Source organism: Suncus etruscus, chromosome 5, assembly GCF_024139225.1.
Source record: "Suncus etruscus isolate mSunEtr1 chromosome 5, mSunEtr1.pri.cur, whole genome shotgun sequence".
NCBI classification, from domain to species: domain Eukaryota; kingdom Metazoa; phylum Chordata; class Mammalia; order Eulipotyphla; family Soricidae; genus Suncus; species Suncus etruscus.
The window spans coordinates 97,423,735-97,443,845 of NC_064852.1; the positions used below are offsets into that span (position 1 = coordinate 97,423,735).

At 36.0% G+C, this 20,111-nt stretch overlaps 1 protein-coding gene across 1 annotated transcript in view; it reads left to right on the forward strand.

The window, feature by feature from the left end:
• LRP2 (LDL receptor related protein 2) overlaps nucleotides 1-20,111 on the forward strand; it is a 219,973-nt gene that overhangs the window by 189,785 nt on the left and 10,077 nt on the right. Inside the window, exons 60-73 of the mRNA XM_049772881.1 lie at nucleotides 730-846; nucleotides 1,433-1,549; nucleotides 2,504-2,641; nucleotides 3,829-3,951; nucleotides 5,746-5,874; nucleotides 7,644-7,772; nucleotides 8,723-8,854; nucleotides 8,914-8,916; nucleotides 10,197-10,337; nucleotides 11,698-11,863; nucleotides 14,368-14,496; nucleotides 15,558-15,778; nucleotides 16,843-17,019; nucleotides 18,674-18,793. Coding sequence (XP_049628838.1) covers nucleotides 730-846; nucleotides 1,433-1,549; nucleotides 2,504-2,641; nucleotides 3,829-3,951; nucleotides 5,746-5,874; nucleotides 7,644-7,772; nucleotides 8,723-8,854; nucleotides 8,914-8,916; nucleotides 10,197-10,337; nucleotides 11,698-11,863; nucleotides 14,368-14,496; nucleotides 15,558-15,778; nucleotides 16,843-17,019; nucleotides 18,674-18,793 — 1,842 coding nt within the window. The remainder of the gene's footprint in view (nucleotides 1-729; nucleotides 847-1,432; nucleotides 1,550-2,503; nucleotides 2,642-3,828; nucleotides 3,952-5,745; nucleotides 5,875-7,643; nucleotides 7,773-8,722; nucleotides 8,855-8,913; nucleotides 8,917-10,196; nucleotides 10,338-11,697; nucleotides 11,864-14,367; nucleotides 14,497-15,557; nucleotides 15,779-16,842; nucleotides 17,020-18,673; nucleotides 18,794-20,111) is intronic.

The following is a 20,111-nucleotide window of genomic DNA, read 5'->3' on the forward strand; positions in this document are numbered from 1 at the left end:
GCCCTGAATATTCACTGACACTTCTATGTCAATTTCAGACTGTTTTAAATCACACAGTTTAATCCTTTTTCTGGAAGAAGTGTTCCCTAGTTATCATAGGCAATCGGGGGAGTTGGGAAGCTTAATTATGTTGTACATATCAATCAGAAAAATACACTTATCCAAAGAGTAATCTTGGCATTTTCTTTTCTATAAAAATAGTGATGTTGAATCCTACAGCTTATTTAGAATTTTGTGAGATCAAAGATTATCTCAAGTTCAAGAATCATCTTTGAACAATAATCTTAATATAGGCTATTTATTTGGGGACTTGGGATATGGAGGTGCCTGGCCTCTCAAGTAGATCTTAAGAGCCTAGAGTCCACTCTCAGGGATTTTTGGTCAATTTGTCCATGGTTTTACTTGAGGGACCAAGGATTAAATTATATTTTGGTGGTGCTGGGGGGATGTCTATAGGACAATACTCAGTGACATTCAGGGGACTGTGTGCTGCTTGGATACAACTGTGATGGGCAGCATACAGTAAGGCATGCTTTAAGTCCTGTACTATCCCATGGACCCCTTAAAGGTCTTTTATACAGGTGGAAAATGTATTAGGGTGGGGAGAGGCAGTCTGCTCAAGCCAACCTTGGAGAATTTGAACCTAGGAGGTTCATAGCCCACTCTCAAGTTTGTGTCCTGTGTGTGAAACCTTGTGTCCTCTGATGGCCACGTGGCTTTGCTTTTCAGTCCCCAGAGAGTGCTCAGAGAGTGAATTTCGATGCAGTAACCAGAGATGCATTCCCTCCCGATGGGTGTGTGACCATGGCAATGACTGTGGGGACAACTCGGATGAGCGTGATTGTGGTAATTATCATGCTTCTCTGTGAGGTTTTTCATAGAGTCTTGGGCTTGGCTTAGTGTATTTGATAGAAATAGGGACTTCATATGAGCTGTCATATGAATCTGTCATTTATGTACTTTACAAGCCTTAAGATAACAAAGTACCTTCCATTATGTATGTTATATGCTTTGTTCTTACAAATCTAGATCAATAATGATGAGGGGAAAGGAGTTTAAAATAAAACAGTTTCTAACAGTTTATTTAAATTTGAATTGGCTTTGTAAACAAAAAAGAGCCTTAGTTTCCTGGCCCTTTAAGTGATATATAAGTGCAGTTCCCCGGTATAGCCTTCAGAGCATTTTAGGAATTAAAAAAATTCACTTTGTAATGAAAAGCTTAAAAGATGAAATAATTTTAATAGAGGATAAATAGGTCCTTTGACCTCTGTATCTTGAATACGATAGGTGTGGGTTTTGAGAATTTTGAAAGTTAACCCAGAGGCTGGTTTACCTTGAACTAGTCTGGGATGTGGCCATGAATGTACTTATGCAGCTTGTACCTGTATACAAAGGAACTGCCTTCTGGGAATGACAGTCTTTTTCTCTTCAGACATGAGGACCTGCCATCCTGAATACTTTCAGTGTGGGTCTGGGCACTGTGTGCCTAATCAATTGAAATGTGATGGTGTTGCTGATTGTCTTGATGCCACTGATGAAAGCACATGTCGTAAGTTTCTACACATCTCTGACAGTATTTATCTGAAATATTTGAATATAGCTGTATGGACTCCACTTCTCTCATTAGATATTTTCTCTTCTGCATTTGTTGATAATTAGCAGTTAATCTGATTTCTGGACCTCCAATCCATGTACTTCAAAAATCACTCAAATATATTTTATCCACAACATTTTAAATAAAGAATGTATTAAATAGTAATTATAATGAAACTTTATGTATTAGCAGTGACTATCCAAGTCAGTAATTGTATGTAAACTATTGCAGGCAAAAGAAAAATATTTGAATATTTTTCAATCAATAGATGTATTAAACATGATGTAGACATGAGAATATATTGACTATATATCAATAAAATGTTCTGAATTGCACACTGAACTATAAAAAGTAAAGTCAATATGTTCATTCAGATTTTAGTCTTTAATTATTGCTTATTATCCTTGAAGCATATTGTTGATGTGGTTTCAAAAACATTGTACAAGTGAATGGTGGTAAAGCCAACAGCCAAAGAGTGACACCTTTATATTAAAGTTTATTAGTATACACAGAAATTACTCATGTAATTGAAATCTAGCCCTGGAAAATTGTCTTTAAGAAATCTTTCGGGGCCGGGCGGTGGCGCTAAAGGTAAGGTGCCTGCCTTGCCTGCGCTAGCCTTGGACGGACCGCGGTTTGATCCCCCGGTGTCCCATATGGTCCCCCAAGCCAGGAGCAACTTCTGAGCACATAGCCAGGAGTAACCCCTGAGCATTACCGGGTGTGGCCCAAAAATAAAAAAAAAAGAAATCTTTCAACACAAATTCTAGACACAAATTAAGGTTATAGTACTTCTAGATGTATACAGAACAGTGGGTCATAATGGCAAGAGATAGAGGAGAATTGTCAGGCTTCCCAAAGTGAATCATTCTTTTCTAATATTTGAATGTGTCTCTTTTCAATCAACAGCTACTCGCTATCCCAATGGTTCCTATTGTGCATTTAACATGTTTCAATGCAAAAACCACATCTGCATTCATCCAACTTGGATATGTGATGGTGATAATGACTGTGGCGATGATTCTGATGAAGAACTTCATTTGTGCTGTAAGAGGGAAAGAAATGGAGTGGTTGGGAATGGTGTTGTTTGGGAAATAACTCAGTCATTTTTATTATTCTTAAGTTATTATTAAGTTATTTCTTATTATTCTTATATGGAGGTGATGTTCCCAGAGGACAGATTTATTATTTGGAATATTAGACACATGATCTTCATTCCTATGATTTTGCTTAAACTTCCTGATCATTTATTTATTATTTTTCCTGCTCATTTATTTTTGAAATACTATGGTCAGGCAATCATCTATGTTTTTAAACATATATTACTGGAGGAGGCAGAGAGATAGTACAGCAGGTAAGGTGCTTAACCTTGCGTTCAGACAACCTAGGTTTGACTTCTGGCACACCAGGTTGTCTCGTGGCCCTATGAAGAATGATCTCTGAGTGCAGAATAGAAATAAGCCCTGAATACAGCCAGGAATAACTAGAAACAATACAAAAATAAAACAAAAAACAAACAAACAAACAAAAAAAACGTGTTATAGGCTTTGAAGACATTTTATTCCAAAGAAATTTTCCTTGGAAACTCACTATACATTGAGGAATATTTGTTGCAGTTGAAAACTGATAGTAGCAGAAGCTTTTCTTTTTCTAGTTAATTGTTATTGTTTAGGTCACATGTTAATGTTTATGGTTTTGATGTACACAGTTACCACTTTGAACACCATCAATGCCACAAGACCAATGCCTCGGTGTCACTTCAAGACCCTCTCTTCATTCTGACACCTCCCACACTAAGTCCCTTACTTTATCTTTGTATTTCCAGTCTTATAATCTAAGGCCAAGGATTTGTTATGATTTGATACTATTCATTCCCTTATTTTGTTTTCCTATATACTACAAGTGAGTAGTTTATGGAGAATGTCTAATATTTGTTCATTTTAGTTTCTCAAAAACTACCTGGTTGAGAATTAGTGATTTTAACTGGGTCATTGAAAAGTTTGTTTATTCCATGAAGACAAGGTTCATGAGGACCGGGACTCTGCCTTCCAGTTCTCTGTTTTATCAGATCTGTGCCTTGTTGTGTATTAGGAACAAGATGTATTTGTTGATTGATTGGTTAATTGAGTAAGTAAATGAGGGGATAAAGTCATTCTACCAGACAATATTTTAGATAGTGAAATTAGTGACTTATTATTCTTAGCCTGTTCTTTTGTTTCACTGTTTTATTTCAGTAAATGTTCCATGTGAAGCTCCGCAACGTTTCCGATGTGACAACAGCCGTTGTATTTATGCACATGAGGTGTGCAACCATGTTAATGACTGTGGAGATGGAAGTGATGAAACAAAGATACTCTGTAAGCAAATGTCAAAATGGGTAGAGGGGAACAGAGGGTCCCCAATTATCCACAATTGGTAACGTTTTCTTCTGGCAATTTCACTTCACTTTGCTCAAGATGTACCCAAGATTGCTGTTCTCTGCTGACACATAGCCAATATCTTATAAACACTTACAATACTTGTGCAACTTTCTTGCTTATTCCTATCTCACTCCACTGAGATAAGATGTTATAGCCAGTTTGCTAAGTTTTTTTTTAGTATTAGTTTAAACATTCAGTAAACTTTTCTTTCTTCTATTCCTTTAAGAAGATTACAACGAGAGGGCCAGAGTTATAGTGTAGTAGGTACAGGTGCTTGCCTTGCATGTGGCTAACACAAATCTGATCTCTGTACCATCCCCACATATGACTTGTGAGTACTGTCAGGAGTGAGGGAGAGAGAGAGAGAGAGAGAGAGAGAGAGAGAGAGAGAGAGAGAGAGAGAGAGAGAGAGAGAGAGAGAGAGAGAGAGAACACACTCACCAAATCCTTGCTGAGTTAAATTAAAAAAATTAATGGTTGACTTATTTTCAGAAGTGGCAGTGGTTCTCCCTTCCACTAAAAGTTATTAACAGAGTAACAAGGAATGTGAACTTCCTAATAAGTTAGCTGAAAAGATCTCAACCCTACTATTACTACAGCTTATTAAATATTCACTTTTAGAAATGCCTCTCTTTTTTATTTTTCTCTTTAGATAAAGAGAGCACAGGGAAAATGCCTTCTTTAAGGTCTACCTGGCTTTCTTAGCTACCTCCTGTTTGTTGAAAATTGCAACTTCAGGAGTTATTGATCTGGGTATCAATATTTTGCTATATTTTTTAATTTTTTTCTCCCAGAAACAAATTATCTTCAAGCCAGTTCTAAAAGTCAGTAACTTCACACTTCATTTCTTTTGAGACACCGTTATGGAATCTTTTTTTCTTTGCTGTCTCCCTCACATACCTTTTGTTTTAGCTAATTGTCAGTTACCGACAGAACATTGAGAAAAATAGGTCACACTATATGTTTCTGTATTTTTCTTTCTTGTCAACCCAGATAATGGCAACCAATGCATATTCCTAATATCCTCTTTTTTAAAATAAAATCTTTATTTAAGCACCATGATTACAAGCATGATTGTAGTTGGATTTCAGACATAAATAGAACATGCCCCTTCACCAGTGCAACATTTTCTACCTCTTTCTTTAAAATGACAGTGTCAGTAAGCACATGCTCTACCCTCTCGTTTTCCCAGTGACAATTTGATCAAATGCTTTGTCCTTTTGTGATATTGGTCTCCAAATTTTCTGTCCTCAGTATCAGTTTCCTCATTACCTGATTGAAGATTATAAAGTCAGTATCAAATATTTAGATTTGCTTATAGAAAACCCTACCTCTATAATATTTAGGGTAATTAAGGCCAGCTCCTGCAACAAGCAAACCCAGTTTGTCTGGTGAAATATAATCATCAATTTTGCAGAAGTAAGGCCAATGCAGACACAGAGCCCTCCTCTCTTATAGTGAGTTAAGCATAGTTTTCAAGGCTAACCAAGTAGGAACATTTGGAGGGTGTGGGATGTTAATTTCTATCTCTTCAACCTGGAAATGACACATATGTCATCAATTCATAATCCATTGGCCAGAACTAAGCACACAATCCCACCCTAACAAGGAAAGACTGGGAAATGGAGGGAGGCATGTGCTTATTTTTATTTCTGGGCAAAATTGGGTCTGCTTTAAGAGCAGCATTTCCTTTCAGTGGAGAAAGTTTTCACTTTAACTTGTTCTTTCTAGGTACTCCTCCAACCCCTCGACCTTGCACTGAAGATGAATTTAAGTGCAGCAATGGGCACTGCATTTCTCAGCATCTGGTTTGTGATAACGTCAATGACTGTGGTGACAATTTTGATGAAATAGGTTGCAGTAAGTAAATACTCATTTTATACTTTATTGTGGAAAAGCAGATGTACTCAATGAGTCAGGCAATAACAAAATAGGTGACAAATGCATATTAATTTTGAATTTACTTTGTGCTTTGAATTGTATTAACCTTTGGCTACCTATTATTTTTTTATCACCTTACACCAGACAGTACTCTAAATACTACATGGATTTAGTTCAGCTTTGTAACAGTTAGTTACCTCTCTGTATGCCCTTCATTCTAGTATTTTATGCAAATGAGGAAATCTTGTCCTTCTAACATGAAAATGCTAAGTCAGAGGCCAGAGAGATGCTAAAGGGTTAAGATGAAGGCCACACTGCACAAAGCCTCAGTTACTGGGAAAGGACCAACCTCTAGTTTTCTGAGCATCTCTTGGAAAATCCCAAATAGAAAACAACAAAAAAGATATTGGTTCAGGATTGTTTTTAATTTTCTTTTTGTTTTTGGGGCCACACCCGGCGGCACTAGGGGTTACTTCTAGCTATGCACTCAGAAATAGCTCCAGGCAGACTCTGGGGACCATATGGGATTCCAGGATCCAACACGTCTCGGGTCAGCTGTGTGCAATGCAAATGCTTTATTGCTGTGCTATCTCTATGGCCCCTGATTCAGGATTTTAACTGTGGGCAACCCAAATACAAAATATGCCCTTTTCCTAGTTTACTGGGTGACTCTCAATACTTTAAAGATACATATTTTGCCCATTTGTATGTGTGTTACTTTCATGATACTGTATCCTTAGCATTTAGGGGAAAAGTGTCTTAGGGTAGTTAGTAAAGATAGTAGCATCCTAGCAGAGTCATTACCTTTAGGTTAAAGAAGTGGGAGGACTTTGTAGGAAAATGATGATGGGTAGCTAAAGAGGGATGGTTCTAACTGAATATTGTTATGGAAATGGTGGACTGATATTTATACCCTGTACCTTTGTTCTTTATAACTTGTATGAGATATTTCAAATACATCAGATTTGTATGCAAGTTAGCCTCATTGTAAACTCTAAAACAAAACCCTGAGACCATAATAACTTGACTGAAGTCTTACAGAGTCAGAAGCAGAATTTTAATAAACCAATGATTCCCAGCTGCCCTTTGATTTCCCTGTAGCAAATAGTACCATTTAAGATATACAGCTGACCTCTCCCAGCTCAGGCTTTTTTTTTTTTTAATAGGAGAAAGGAGGCTAATGTTCAAACTCTAGAAGACTGAGACTGAGTCACCATAGTTATATTCATATATTTTAAACTTGTTAAGCATTCATTATTTGTTTTTGATGGTTTCCACAGTATTTTATGGCATTTTATTTTATCTCTGGGATACAGATTGAATTTTCTATGGAAGGGATGGATAACCAGATATTTCAAGTTGATTTACTATTTATTTCACACACACTCTTGATAAGATCTCAAATTTATGACATAATAAACTGATTTGATTAAATGATTCAAGAGTACTCTTTTAACTGTTTTAGCAGGACTGAATGGTAGATTTGACTTCTGGTTTCTAGAGACTAATCTGTGAATGATTTCAATATTTCCAAGTTAGGTTTGATTCTTCCAGTTCGTTATGTCAATTTGAAGACTTAAGGATGACTATAGAACTTGTAAGTCAGGAAACTTACTGCACAGCCATTAATTTTGGCACGAAAATAGTGTTACTTCTTATATACTATTTTGCTGTTGTTCTTTAGTGGTGGAGGTGGTCTATGTCTTTCATGCTTTCATATCTTTTAATGCTGTAATTTTGTTTTTCAGATAAAGGACATGAAAGATCATGTAATGAAAGTCTATGTGAGCAAAATTGTACCCAATTACAAGAAGGATTTATCTGCTTCTGTAGACCTGGGTTCAAACCCAACACTTTTGACAGAAACTCCTGTGATGGTAGAGTATATTTCTTCCAATTCCTATTAGGGACACATGTACTTTTTATTTTGATTCTCATATTTTTTTCCTGATTCTAAGCCACGGTTGAATTTCCTTGATGGAGTTAAATTCTGTAACTCATAAACATATCACCCACTAGTTTTTCCTCAGTTTTTAAAAAACAGTACCACTGGACAGATGTTTCAATCTCCTTAATTCCTATAAAATTGATAATATTTATGAAAGCTACCTACTATGTCATCGTGACATAAAAATAATTTTAGCAAATACAATATCTTCAAACAGGACATATTTATTACATACATATTCTTTTTACATAGAGTTGGAAGGTAGCTTACTAACATATTTAGTGATGAGTACGACTTTTTTTGCTGCATTACGATATTTGAATTTATTTTGTTTATGTGCTTGACTTTTGGAGATAACCAAGTTTGCTTTTATTTTAACTTATGGAATTCCATACATATGTGATTGGAAGATTTCTTTTGGAAAACTGAAATTTAAGAGCTAAACTGAAAAAATAAATGATTGATTACTATTCTGAAGCAAGTTAGCACAAGAATTAGCAGTGTAGTATACAGTTATTTTCCAAAAAAGGGAAAAATTTATTATTTTCTTGTTTAGAGTCAAACTTCAGTTTTAACCCTATGTTTACCATTGGCCAACTTGGGGACTTTGGGTAGTACATATCTCACAGAATAGGAGATAGTCTATCTCAAAGAATCTCTTGAAGATTAGATGAGAAGACAAAAACATGAAAACCATAGGAAATAGTGTCAGAAGCTTTGTAAGTTACTAAGTTTCCAAAAGTTTCACAAATGGTATCATTGATTCTATCCATTTGCATTTTTATTAGTCCTCAGTGCTTGTAAATATGAATCCAAATTAAAGTAGAGTCTCTAAGAACTAGATGAAATATATATTGCATATTTTTAATTTGTTTACAGATATCAACGAATGTGAGGACTTTGGGGTTTGCTCCCAGATCTGCCAAAATACCAAAGGAAGTTATGAGTGTTCATGTGCTGAGGGCTTCAGGTCTGTGGACGAGAGTGATGGACAACGGTGTGCAGCTGATGGTATGATGTGTTTATGATGGGATTAAATGAAATAAATGCTAATGAGTACTTTATCCCAGGAAGTCAATATGAGACTCAGTGTCTTTTTAACTTACCAATGATTTCTTTTTATACACACACTCATCTGGTCTTCTTGGTCTCCTTCCTGCTAGTTTGAAACACTAACTACAACTTCCAAATATAAATGTAAGAAATAAAATGACAGTCATGAGTTACATGTCATTCTGGACCAAGCCATTTATCCTTTTTGATTAAAACTTCAAAGAGTGCATAATTTGTTTAACTAGAAAGGACCGGGAAAAAACTAATTTTATGTTCATTGTTTTCATGAAGAATAATGCATTATTTATATGAACAAAAGTACTTAATGGGGGTTGATTGTGACTTCAGTATATGGAACTCCCTGAACTATATTGTTATTTATTCAGATAATCTAAAACTATCACCAAAACAATATTCTTTTAGTTAAAAGAAAATACTGACAATATATTACTCTCTAGAGAAATTTAATAACAATGTCAGTCTTCAGTATTATCAAACAAAGAAAATTAAAGAAGCCCTCCAGCTCCCAGTCTGTGGGATCAAGGATTAAGGGCCCCATAATCTGAGAAAGTCACAAGAAAGGGTCACAAGAAAGTCACATTCAATTGAATCAAATCAGAAAACTGTTGACAATTCCTTTTTGGTTGTCCATGGACTGCTGATCACAGAAATTCCGGCTCATTCATAACTGTAGTCATAAGTTCTATATTTTAATTGAATGCCAGAATCAGAATTGGCATGATAGAAAGCAATAATAAATGCAGATAGAAATGGCAAAAGTAAAATATTATAGGTTAAAAGCATTTATAAATTAATTTCAGTCAAGAATTTGAGTATTTTATGATCTTATGAGTTAATATTTGAAGTTTCTGTTAGAATTTAAAGAACTTGATAATAAACAGCATTTTATTTTGCAAATAAATAAAAGAAAATAATCATTGGAAAAGAGGATATTATCTAGGTAGAGGTTTCAGTCTTGCCTTACTTTATATTGCTGCACACTGAGGGCAAAATCAAATAGCATATAATATCCCTAAAACAAATGTTAGTTTCCCACTTAAATGAAATAGAGACACAGAATGTCCATAATAACAGATTTTGAACCAAACTGGATAGTCAGGTCTAATGATTGGCAGAGAAAATCAAATTCCTATAAAAATTCTTCGAAAGGGAATGAGTGAGTAAATTGGGTGAAGATTTATATCCTACTTTAAATTGTGTTTATGTATCTACTTATATACAAATATAAAACAATCAAATTGAATTCAAATAAATGAAGTATCTCTTTACTTGTTTAAAGGTAATCCCTTGTTGCTACTGCCTGAAAAAGTGCGAATACGAAAATACAACCTCTCATCCGAGAAGTTTTCAGATTTTCTTGATGACAAGGAACATATTCAGACTATTGATTATGACTGGGACCCCGAGGGCCTTGGCCTCAGTAAGTATGAACTTTGGCCTTTGTTGTTGATACCAGCTAAAATAATTGAGTAATAAGGTATTGAATCTTATGGGAATAATTTTTTTTTAATTATACTATTTAAAAAATTTTATTGATTGAGATGTTGTGATTTATAATATTGTTAGAGATTATTTTCTTTATACATAATTCAAACACTACATCTATCGCCAATATATCTACCTTCTCCCTCCTCCAAGGTCCCCATTGTTTTTCTCTTTCAACTTCTGGAATTAATTTTTTAATGAGTGAATTTTGTTATATGAGAGGAAGAAGAAAGTTCTCTTCCAGATAGATGCATTAGTATGGCTGCATGTTCTATCTAACTTTTCTTAACTTTTCATCAAACCTTTTCCTATATCTTGTGACAATACATTTAGGCATGTCTCACATCCTTTGTTTCTTGAATTCATAAATATTTCTTGTTATTTGCTCATACAAATCTTTTTCATCTATACTATTGTTCTCTTGGAAAACTTAAACTTCAAAGACTCCGGTTAAATGTTGCCTCCTCTGTAAAATCTTCTAGTGTTTCTCCTGGCAGTTTCATCCTCTAAAAAACAGCACACTTATATTAAGTTAACAGCTAATTATTCACATATTATTTCATAACTTGAACTTAATCATCTACATGACCAGCATGTGGCCCAACATCTAGTTATGGTATATGGAGTATAAATATAAAAAATACAACTGAGAAAAATATTTAAGTCAATTGACTGAAAAGATATGTACTTTTGTTCAGTCTTTCAGATACTCTTGGTATGTGAGAGATAGTAATAGGACTAGAGGAGTCACAAGTTTATCTTATCATCTAGGCCTGTCTCCTTAATCTGCTGACTTTATGACCTTCAATAATAATAGCAATTCTCTGGATCCCTGGATCCCTGGCTTTCTTATCTGTTAAATAAAAGCAGTATTCTCCCTGTCTATCTCAGAGAGGTGATGTGGAGATAAAATTAAATAATGAACCTGGAACTGTTTTTTGCTTTCCATTGAGAACCATAAAATGTAAAACTTATTTTTCACATATTTAGTTATGCCAAAGTCAGATTTTGAAGAATAGTGTATTTTATATGATAATAAAATATATGCCCATATCATTTGAAGCATTTCTTTAGTATATGTGCTGCCAAAACGAGCCCTCACTTGAAGCATTTCTAATAAGAACTTACATAGTATTGATTTTGAAGTTTGATCATGACAGTGCAATTGAATTATGAGTATTCTAGGAGCAGAGATATCTATAATGTAAAATCATATTCATTTGATAAGATCTCAGTTTATACCTTATCTGGTATTTCTAACATGAAACTTAACTGTGTGTCTTGTCTCTCTGCAGGTATCATATATTATACTGTATTAGGGCACGGCTCTACTTTTGGTGCTATCAAACGTGCTTACATGCCTAACTTTGAATCTGGTAGCAATAATCCTGTGGTAGAAGTTGATCTGGGTCTGAGGTATATTATGCAGCCAGATGGATTAGCAGTGGACTGGGTAGGAAGGTAAGTTTAGCAAATATTACTGTCTTGCCTGTTCTATTTTTCTGGTCAGAGCTACCTACATCTAACCATATATGAGGATGTAATATTCTGATGTTAGGTGATACCTCAACTTGCTTCTAGCCTCACAATTACTTCTGCTTAGTCTAATGTATCATTAAACATTAGTATTTCCTATATTCTATGTGTGCCATGAAGAAGTTTGGGAAAGTACCGAAGAGTCTTTGTTATATCTAGGAGAGCATTTTTCCAAAAATAGTTCTTGATATCAAAATTAGCTTCTAGTATGCTAGTACTGTTCATTTTTTTAAAAAGTTTTGAAAGCCTCAAAATACTACTCATTAAGTAATCAACTTGATACAGTTTTTCTCCGTAGTTTTATTTTGAGGAAGAAAGTTTCACATTTTGTGTATGTGTGTGTGCTTAAATTTTTTTTATTGAGACCATTGTGTATTGCAAGTCTTTCATAGTTGTATTTCAGGCATATAGTGACAGTGAATTACCACCTGTGTTGATCTCTCTCCACCAGAGTTCCCAGCATACATCCCATACCTCCACCCTTAGCCCCCTGGTCTACTAGTGTAACAGATCTATTTTGTGTTTAGCTTGTTATAGTTTGGTTCTCTTGATTCTATGGTCATTGACTTTGGCTTGGGTATTTATTTCTGACCATTTTTTTTGCTACCCAATGCACCTGAGACCACTTGGTCCCTGGGCCCCATCCACTTCACATTTTGTGTTTCTAACATTTTGTTTTTCTTTCTCATCATATTGAAATTTTACGTTTTGTTAAATTTTATTTGTTTTCTGCATTTTGTCTTAGAGCTACACTCCGCAGTACTCAGCCGTTTTGGGGGGCTTCATGCTCAGGAATTACTCCTGTTAGGGACCAATTGACTAGGGATCAAAGCTGGTTCACCATATACAGCATGCATGGTTCACTCTGTAAATCTCTCCAGCCTCAAATTTTGGAGGTGTTATTTTCGTTTTTTTTTTTTGTTTTGTTTTGTTTTTGGGTCATACCCAGCGGCATGTAGTCATTACTCCTGGCTCTGTGCTCAAAAGTCGCTCCTAGCAGGCTCGGGGAACCCTGTGGGATGCCGGGATTTGAACCGGGGTCTGTCCTGTGTTGGCTGCGTGCAAGGCAAATGCATTACTGTTGTGCTATTGCTCTGGTCCCGTGTTGTTGTTTTTGTTTTGTTTTATTGTTTATAAAGGTGTTGGCTGGCTCTTTTAATTCTGGAACTTCCAGACCCACACATTTTGGATGCTTGTTGGCTTGAATCTTATGTAGCTTATTCATCTAGCAAACAAAATGAGAACAAATATGGGAAAGTCACTTTCCTCAAGAAACAGATTTATATTGGAGGGGCACATTCATTGAAGTGAGAAAGCAATTACTATATTAGAATCATTGTTCATGCATTTATAGACTCCTTTATGTCTTCTTAATGCAAAAACATGTAGTGGGAACACTTAGGGATTTGCTGACCTTCAAGGCAATAGTTATTTGCACAATGATTTATTTTTACATTTTAACAACTTGTCTGATGCTCTTGGAAGACTTGCGTGACTTGAACCTCACTGAACTGGTTAATTGGGCCCCCTGTTTCATTTCATGCGGGTTACTAGAACCTTGTTTAAGCATGTATTGTTATAACACAAGCCTCAGGAGAATCAGGAATTCAGAAATTTAGACTTGAACACTTCCTTCTGGAGTTGTGCAGATCTGTCTTTTTTTTTTTTTTTTAATCTCTATCTCAGCCTAAATAAAATGAGTGAATTAAGCAAGTGAAAGAATTCTTCCTGTTTGTAAGAGATGGCTCTACAGGTGTAATAATACCCTGGCTCAGTTTCTTATTTTGATGGTTACTATTCAGTTATTCTCAAAACTAATGCCAGTTCCTTTTGACTTCAATAAATCTCTTGATTGAGGAGAAATCAGACTCACAGAGCAGTGAGAACTGAATAAAGCCTTCTCCTTTTCACCTGGGATTGTCTGATATGTGATCTATTCTTGTTACAGAGACTTAATACACTTGCTTTAGTTGATTCGGCAGGAATCCCTTGCAATTCTTCTCTCTTCTTCTTAGTTTTATTGTTTAGGGCCTCACCTGATGTTGCTCAGGGATCAATCCTCCTGCCTATATGCTTAGGGATCACTCCTAATAGGCTCAGGGACCAGATTCTAGGGCACGGGGGAATCAAACCTAGTTGAATGTGTGCAAGGCAAGTGTCATATCCACTTTACTATCTATTGTAACTATCTAAAGAAATTTGTATAAAAGATTTGTATAAACCATCCAAAGAGATTTGTATAAAACCATCCAAATAGATCTACATAAAAGCAGAGATTTTTGAGAAATAACATTCTCAAATCTCTGATACCCAAGGAACAATCTGACCATATCTTTCAAACTAAAAACTATCTTATCTTTGGATGTATTTTCCCCAGAGGTCTCCTGTTGGCATATTTCAGTTGTTTACTTCTGTCCTTGTAAATTTAGGCATATTTACTGGTCGGATGCTAAGAGTAAAAGGATTGAGGTAGCAAAACTTGATGGAAGGTATCGGAAATGGCTGATTACGAGCGATCTGGATGAACCGGCTGCAGTGGTTGTGAATCCCAAACTTGGGTGAGTACTTGAAGGTAGAATCTTTACAGTTCTGGGTATTTTTCACTGGAGTTTCAAAAATGATGTTATGTCCTTAATTACTATTTTTATAATTGCCCTGAAATAACAGTGTAAAACTGGCATATAGGTTTATTTTCAGGAATCACAAAATATACTAAAGTCCATTTAGGACTACCAGATTTCAGACAAATACCATGTAAGGGAGGTCTCCAGCAACTGTTTTTCCAGAGACAGTTTGGCTTAAATCCTCAACAGAATTGAAGAATTAGCCCATATGATAAAATATACTTAGTAGTGGCTGGTATACCCACACACATTTTGACTTAAACTGCACAGACCTTTTTAATTACTTATGATATTTAAATTCAATAGAAATTGGCACTGGTAACACTGAGGCAGCATTGTTGGGACCTTGCCCTGCCCACTGACACTGAGTTCTGCTCTATCTGCAGCTATTCTCTTTGCTGGGCATTTGAAGTGACGCAGTTTCTGCCAGATCATTTTTGTTTGAATAGAAAATCTTTGATTAAATTTTAAAATTGGATGTCAAAATACATTTGTAAGATTTACATTACATTTGTAAGAATATAATGATTATACATAAAATATATATTTACATATGCACATATATACATATATATGACTATTACCTAGTGATGCCTAGGTCTTATTCCTGGCTCTATGCTCAATAAGCATTCCTAACAGTGCTAAGAGGACCATATGTAATTTCAGGGATTGTACTAGGACCAGCTATATGCAAGACAAATATCTTTATTCTTGTATGATCTCTCCAGCTTACCTATAATTATGTGGTATGTTTTAAATGGTATGATGATATATCCTTAGATGAGCTGACCAGTACTAAAAATTCAGTTTTCTGAAGGTATAGGTCCTAAATGTTCTTGCTCTCTCTCCCCTAGCGTTCTCTAAAGTATAAAATCATTATTTAATGACCAGGCCTCTATGAAGCCAGTTAATTTACCTGTTGGAAGCTCATGTTTTATTTTAGGGTAGAAGCACCTTTAAATGACATGCTTCAATGAGTAAATCTTTTGTTACAGGCTTATGTACTGGACAGACAGGGGTAAAGAACCTAAAATTGAGTCTGCCTGGATGGATGGGCAACTTCGGACCACCCTGATCAAAGAAGATCTTGGTTGGCCAACTGGCCTTTGCATTGATTATTTTAATGATGACCGGGTCTACTGGAGTGACTACAAGGAGCATGTTATTGAAACTATGAAATATGATGGAAGTGACAGGAGAATTGTTGCAAGTGCAGGTTAGACATGAAATCAGAATTTAATTTTTTTCTTTTTTTTGGTTTTTGGGCCACAACCAGTGGTGTTGAATTCAGATATAACTTCTGGCAAGCTTGGGGGTACCATATGGGATGCCAGGGATTGAACCTGGGTTGACTGCATGCAAGGTAAATACCTTACCCACTGTGCTATTGCTCCGGCCCAGAATTTAATTTGTTAAGTAATTAATGTACATATATCCTCTTTGCCCATCTTCAAAAAAATACTGAACTGATCTACAGAGTTCCTTATATCACACTCTACCAAGTCCCAGCCTCTCATCTAAGTGCAAGTAAACCCATGAGCAATGATTCAAGTCCCTATAGTCCTTTTTTTTTTTTAAATAATTAAAGAAAATAACTTTAGCAACAGAAATAGCCAGGTTTTATTTTGGTGTTTTATAGAAAAAAAGTTCATATCTGCAAGTTATAATTCATGTATAAATTTTGCTGGACTGGGTGTGGGGAATTTTAGGTCATACCCAGTGGTCATACCCATGCTCAAGGAACCATATGGGAGGCCTCTCCAGCCCCAGAAAACCATGTATAATTTATTTGAGACACAGTAATGTGTTGGATTATTCATGCTATAGCTGGAACCATCTATAAGGAAAAGGGTATGCTGTTCCTTCTTAGATTCCACAAAATTACAGTGTCACTGTACATGATGTACACTGTATGATGATGTACAGTCACAATCTGCCTTCATAACCAGTTGTGTCTTATGTTCAAAGAGTAAAAGAAAAAATTTCTGCCATACAAATTATTTCCCAAAGTAAAATCTGCACCTTTAAAGTGAGCAAGACTTTTCCAATTAGTATAGATGAGTAAGCATTACTCTAGTTTGAATTTGCCATTTGAATCTCCCATGGAAACTGGAGCAAGGAATATGTTTATGGTCACACGTGCAGAGTAGACTGCCTGAATATTCCTGGAATCTCAAGGCATTGCATTGGTGATTAATTTGGGAAGAATGACATTTTATATAGAAGTGGAGCTGGGGTAGTTTCCTTTTAATAATTTATTTTTCTCCTGTGGCTGAACAGCAATAAGCCCCTTTAGCCTGGACATCTTTGAGAACTACGTATACTGGGTTTCTAAGGATAAGGGAGAAATATGGAAGAGAAATAAATTTGGCAGAGAAGAGAATGAGAAAGTGATGACTGTGAATCCTTGGCTCAGTCAAGTTCGAATTTTCCATCAACGCAGATATAATATTTCAGGTAATCACCTACCTTAGAATCAGAAACCTCTTTCAAATTAATGGCTACGTTTTTAGAAAATAGTAGTGTATAATTGCAGACTGGTCTCTTGTTATGTGTGTGCACATTCATGTGTTAGCCTTTTTTTTAAATTTAATTTTTATTTTGATCATAGTGGTTTACATATTGTTGACAATAATATTTTAGGTACATATTTACATAAAAGCAGGGGGATTTCCATCACCAATTTGTCCTCCCTACACCTCCGTTTTTGTCCTGCCTCCCATATGCTCTTCCCTCACCCTTAGGGCTGCCAGAATATGTTGTTCCCTCTGTAGTGTTAGCCATTTTTATCAAAAAAAGTAAAATTGGAGGCCAATGAAATTATGTGCATCACAAGCAGATAAAAGAAAATATTTCAATCCTTGTTATTTAGAGTCAGGAACATATATTTATAGGTCAGAGAATCCAGCAAGCAGCAGCTCTTTGCTAATCTGTTGGATTAACTGGTTTCAAAATGAATTTCACAGAAATGAGTATTTTTCCCATTCTTGTGATTATCTGGCTGTTCAAATTATCTTGAGCTACATGATTTTTAGTTTAAGATCATTATTAGTCGTGTTCATCTCTGTATACTTGTGACCCAGTCCCACTGCACCAGAGGAACATTTGCTCTATATCAGAGGTTCTCATGTCATCTGGAGAACTTTTTGACCAATTTTCAGTGCCACACCAGAAGGTCTTCTGATTCATGATGCTGGAGGTGAACTCAGAATGTATGTTTCTAATAAGTCTCCAAGTGCTTCTGATACTGCTGCTGCTGAAGCTGTTTAGATAGCTAGAGTTTCAGATCCCAGAACAACTATTTTGAAGGAGAATCTGAATGTTCACCAGATCCTCAGGTGGTTTTTATCACCTTGAAATTTTAAAATTTCTGCCCTAGCTAGTTAATGAAATGGTAATGAGATCCACTTTGAGTGGAGCTTATTTTCATAACTAGGATCTGTCTGTGGTTAAATTTTAGATGACTGAATTAAGATCATAAAATGTTTGTCTAGTAAGGAAATTGGACATCATATATAAGTCATGATATATTTATTGGTACAGATATAGATAGACTAAAAAAGAATTCAGTAGGTTCTAGGAGGACTTTTCATGGTTGTTCTTAGGCTCCATTTCAGGCCAATTTTCTTCTGTTGACATTTATGGTTTGAATAACTTACCAGTGATTCCTTGCTCTTACACATAAAGAAACAGAAGCCGAGGAAACAGTGCTTCTTGAAGTGTGGAGTAGAATTCCTCACTACCATTTATCCAATCTCAGTATAGAAATGGGATCATACTGGCCTTTTTCAAGAAACTAAGATTTGTTTTTTAAAGTTGTTTGCAACCAGACCTATAGCCACTCTCCCCACCTAGAGGGGCAAATTATTAAAGTGAGGCCAATAGAAAATGTGAGTGGTTCAATAATGGAATTGAGAGTATCAGGTGAGCTAGCAGGGATGGCAGCGTGGAAGAAAGTGAGTAGTAGAAAAGTCACTAAGGGCCTAGATTTTTGGAGATACTGCCTGGACCCTGACATGTCCTGTTTTCACAAATAAGCTGATGGGCATGCTCTAGGTTGAATTATTCATTCATTCATCGGAAGTAAGCACTCTTCTCATCTTTCCCATAGTGTCCAGTCCCTGTGAAGAAGTCTGCAGTCATCTCTGTCTTCTGAGACCTGGAGGATACACCTGTGCTTGTCCCCAAGGTACCTCCCTTGTAGCAGGGAGCACCACCATGTGTGATGCAGGTATGTGCTTTGCCATGTTCTCATCTTCCATAGGACTAGAGAATTTCTATTACTGGGCCCTTGGCAGAACAGTGGTGATAGCACAAATGAGGGTTAGAAATGTGGAAAAATTTAGAGGAAAATGAATGGAAATGAATGGGACTTAAATATGTCAAACAATGTATGTTCTCATTTCTGAGAGTATTTGCTTAGATCTTGATAAATCACTTCAGGGCTCTTTAGGACATTTTTTGTTGTCTTTGTTGACAAGTTGAAGAGTGGGTTTTTTTCTATGATTTCTTTTGAATTGAAGAGAAGGTGTGGGGTCAAACCACACAGAGAGGAAAATTGAATGACCTTTACCACTTGTCTTACATGTTCCTTGTAAAGATTGACACCTGAAAATAATCACATTTTTAAAGGCTCCTGAGCATGAAGGCTGTGGTTTTAATTCTCATACCAAATATTACGAGTATTTTTTTCTTTGTTTTTGTTTTAATGCCTATAATCCAGTGGCGCTCAGGGACTTCTCCTGACTCAGCGATTAGAGATAATGGGATGCTAGGTATCAAATCAAGGACTCCTAAATGCAAAACATTCAGTCTGTTGAAGCTTCTTTTCTGGGATGGAAAGACTTCATAAAAATTAGGGTGCTTACCTTTCATGTGAACTGAACCATGTGTTATCTGCAATACTCAATTTAGTCCCCTAAACTGCACCAGGATTGAGCCCTGAGCATAGATTCAGGAGTAAGCCCTGAGCAACTCTGATTGTGGCCCCCAAACAAAACAGCAACCAAAGCCATGAAGAATAGCTAGTGTCTCTAACGAGTATCCAAAGCATACTAAGTATGTTTTAAAAAAAATAACCAATCCCTGGAGAGATAGTACAGCTGTTTATCTGACATGTGACAGATACCAGTTAGATCCCTGCCTCCACATATGTATGGTTCCTAGGAGTAATCCCTGAGATAGTCATGGCCTAACATCCCCCTTCCTCCTTCAAAACCACATTCTTCCCTTTGATAGTGAGCCTATTTTATGTACTTATAATAAGCCCATTTTATGGCTTGCATCCTTGGGATCCTCCTCTAGAATTAATCAAATGTAGGAAAATAGAGGCTGAAGCACCTTCACCAGGGGTGACAAGCAGTCAAATAAATCACCACCTTCTGTCTCTTCCCAACCAGATTGGAACATTTAGATGATGAACTCAGGGAGAAGAAATTACTTTCCTTTCTACCTGTTTCCCCTCTGATCCCTGGGAAAATATTAGCACAGACATTTCTTTGCAATATTTTTTTTAACAAAATGACAACTTGAAGATTTTGAGATTTGTT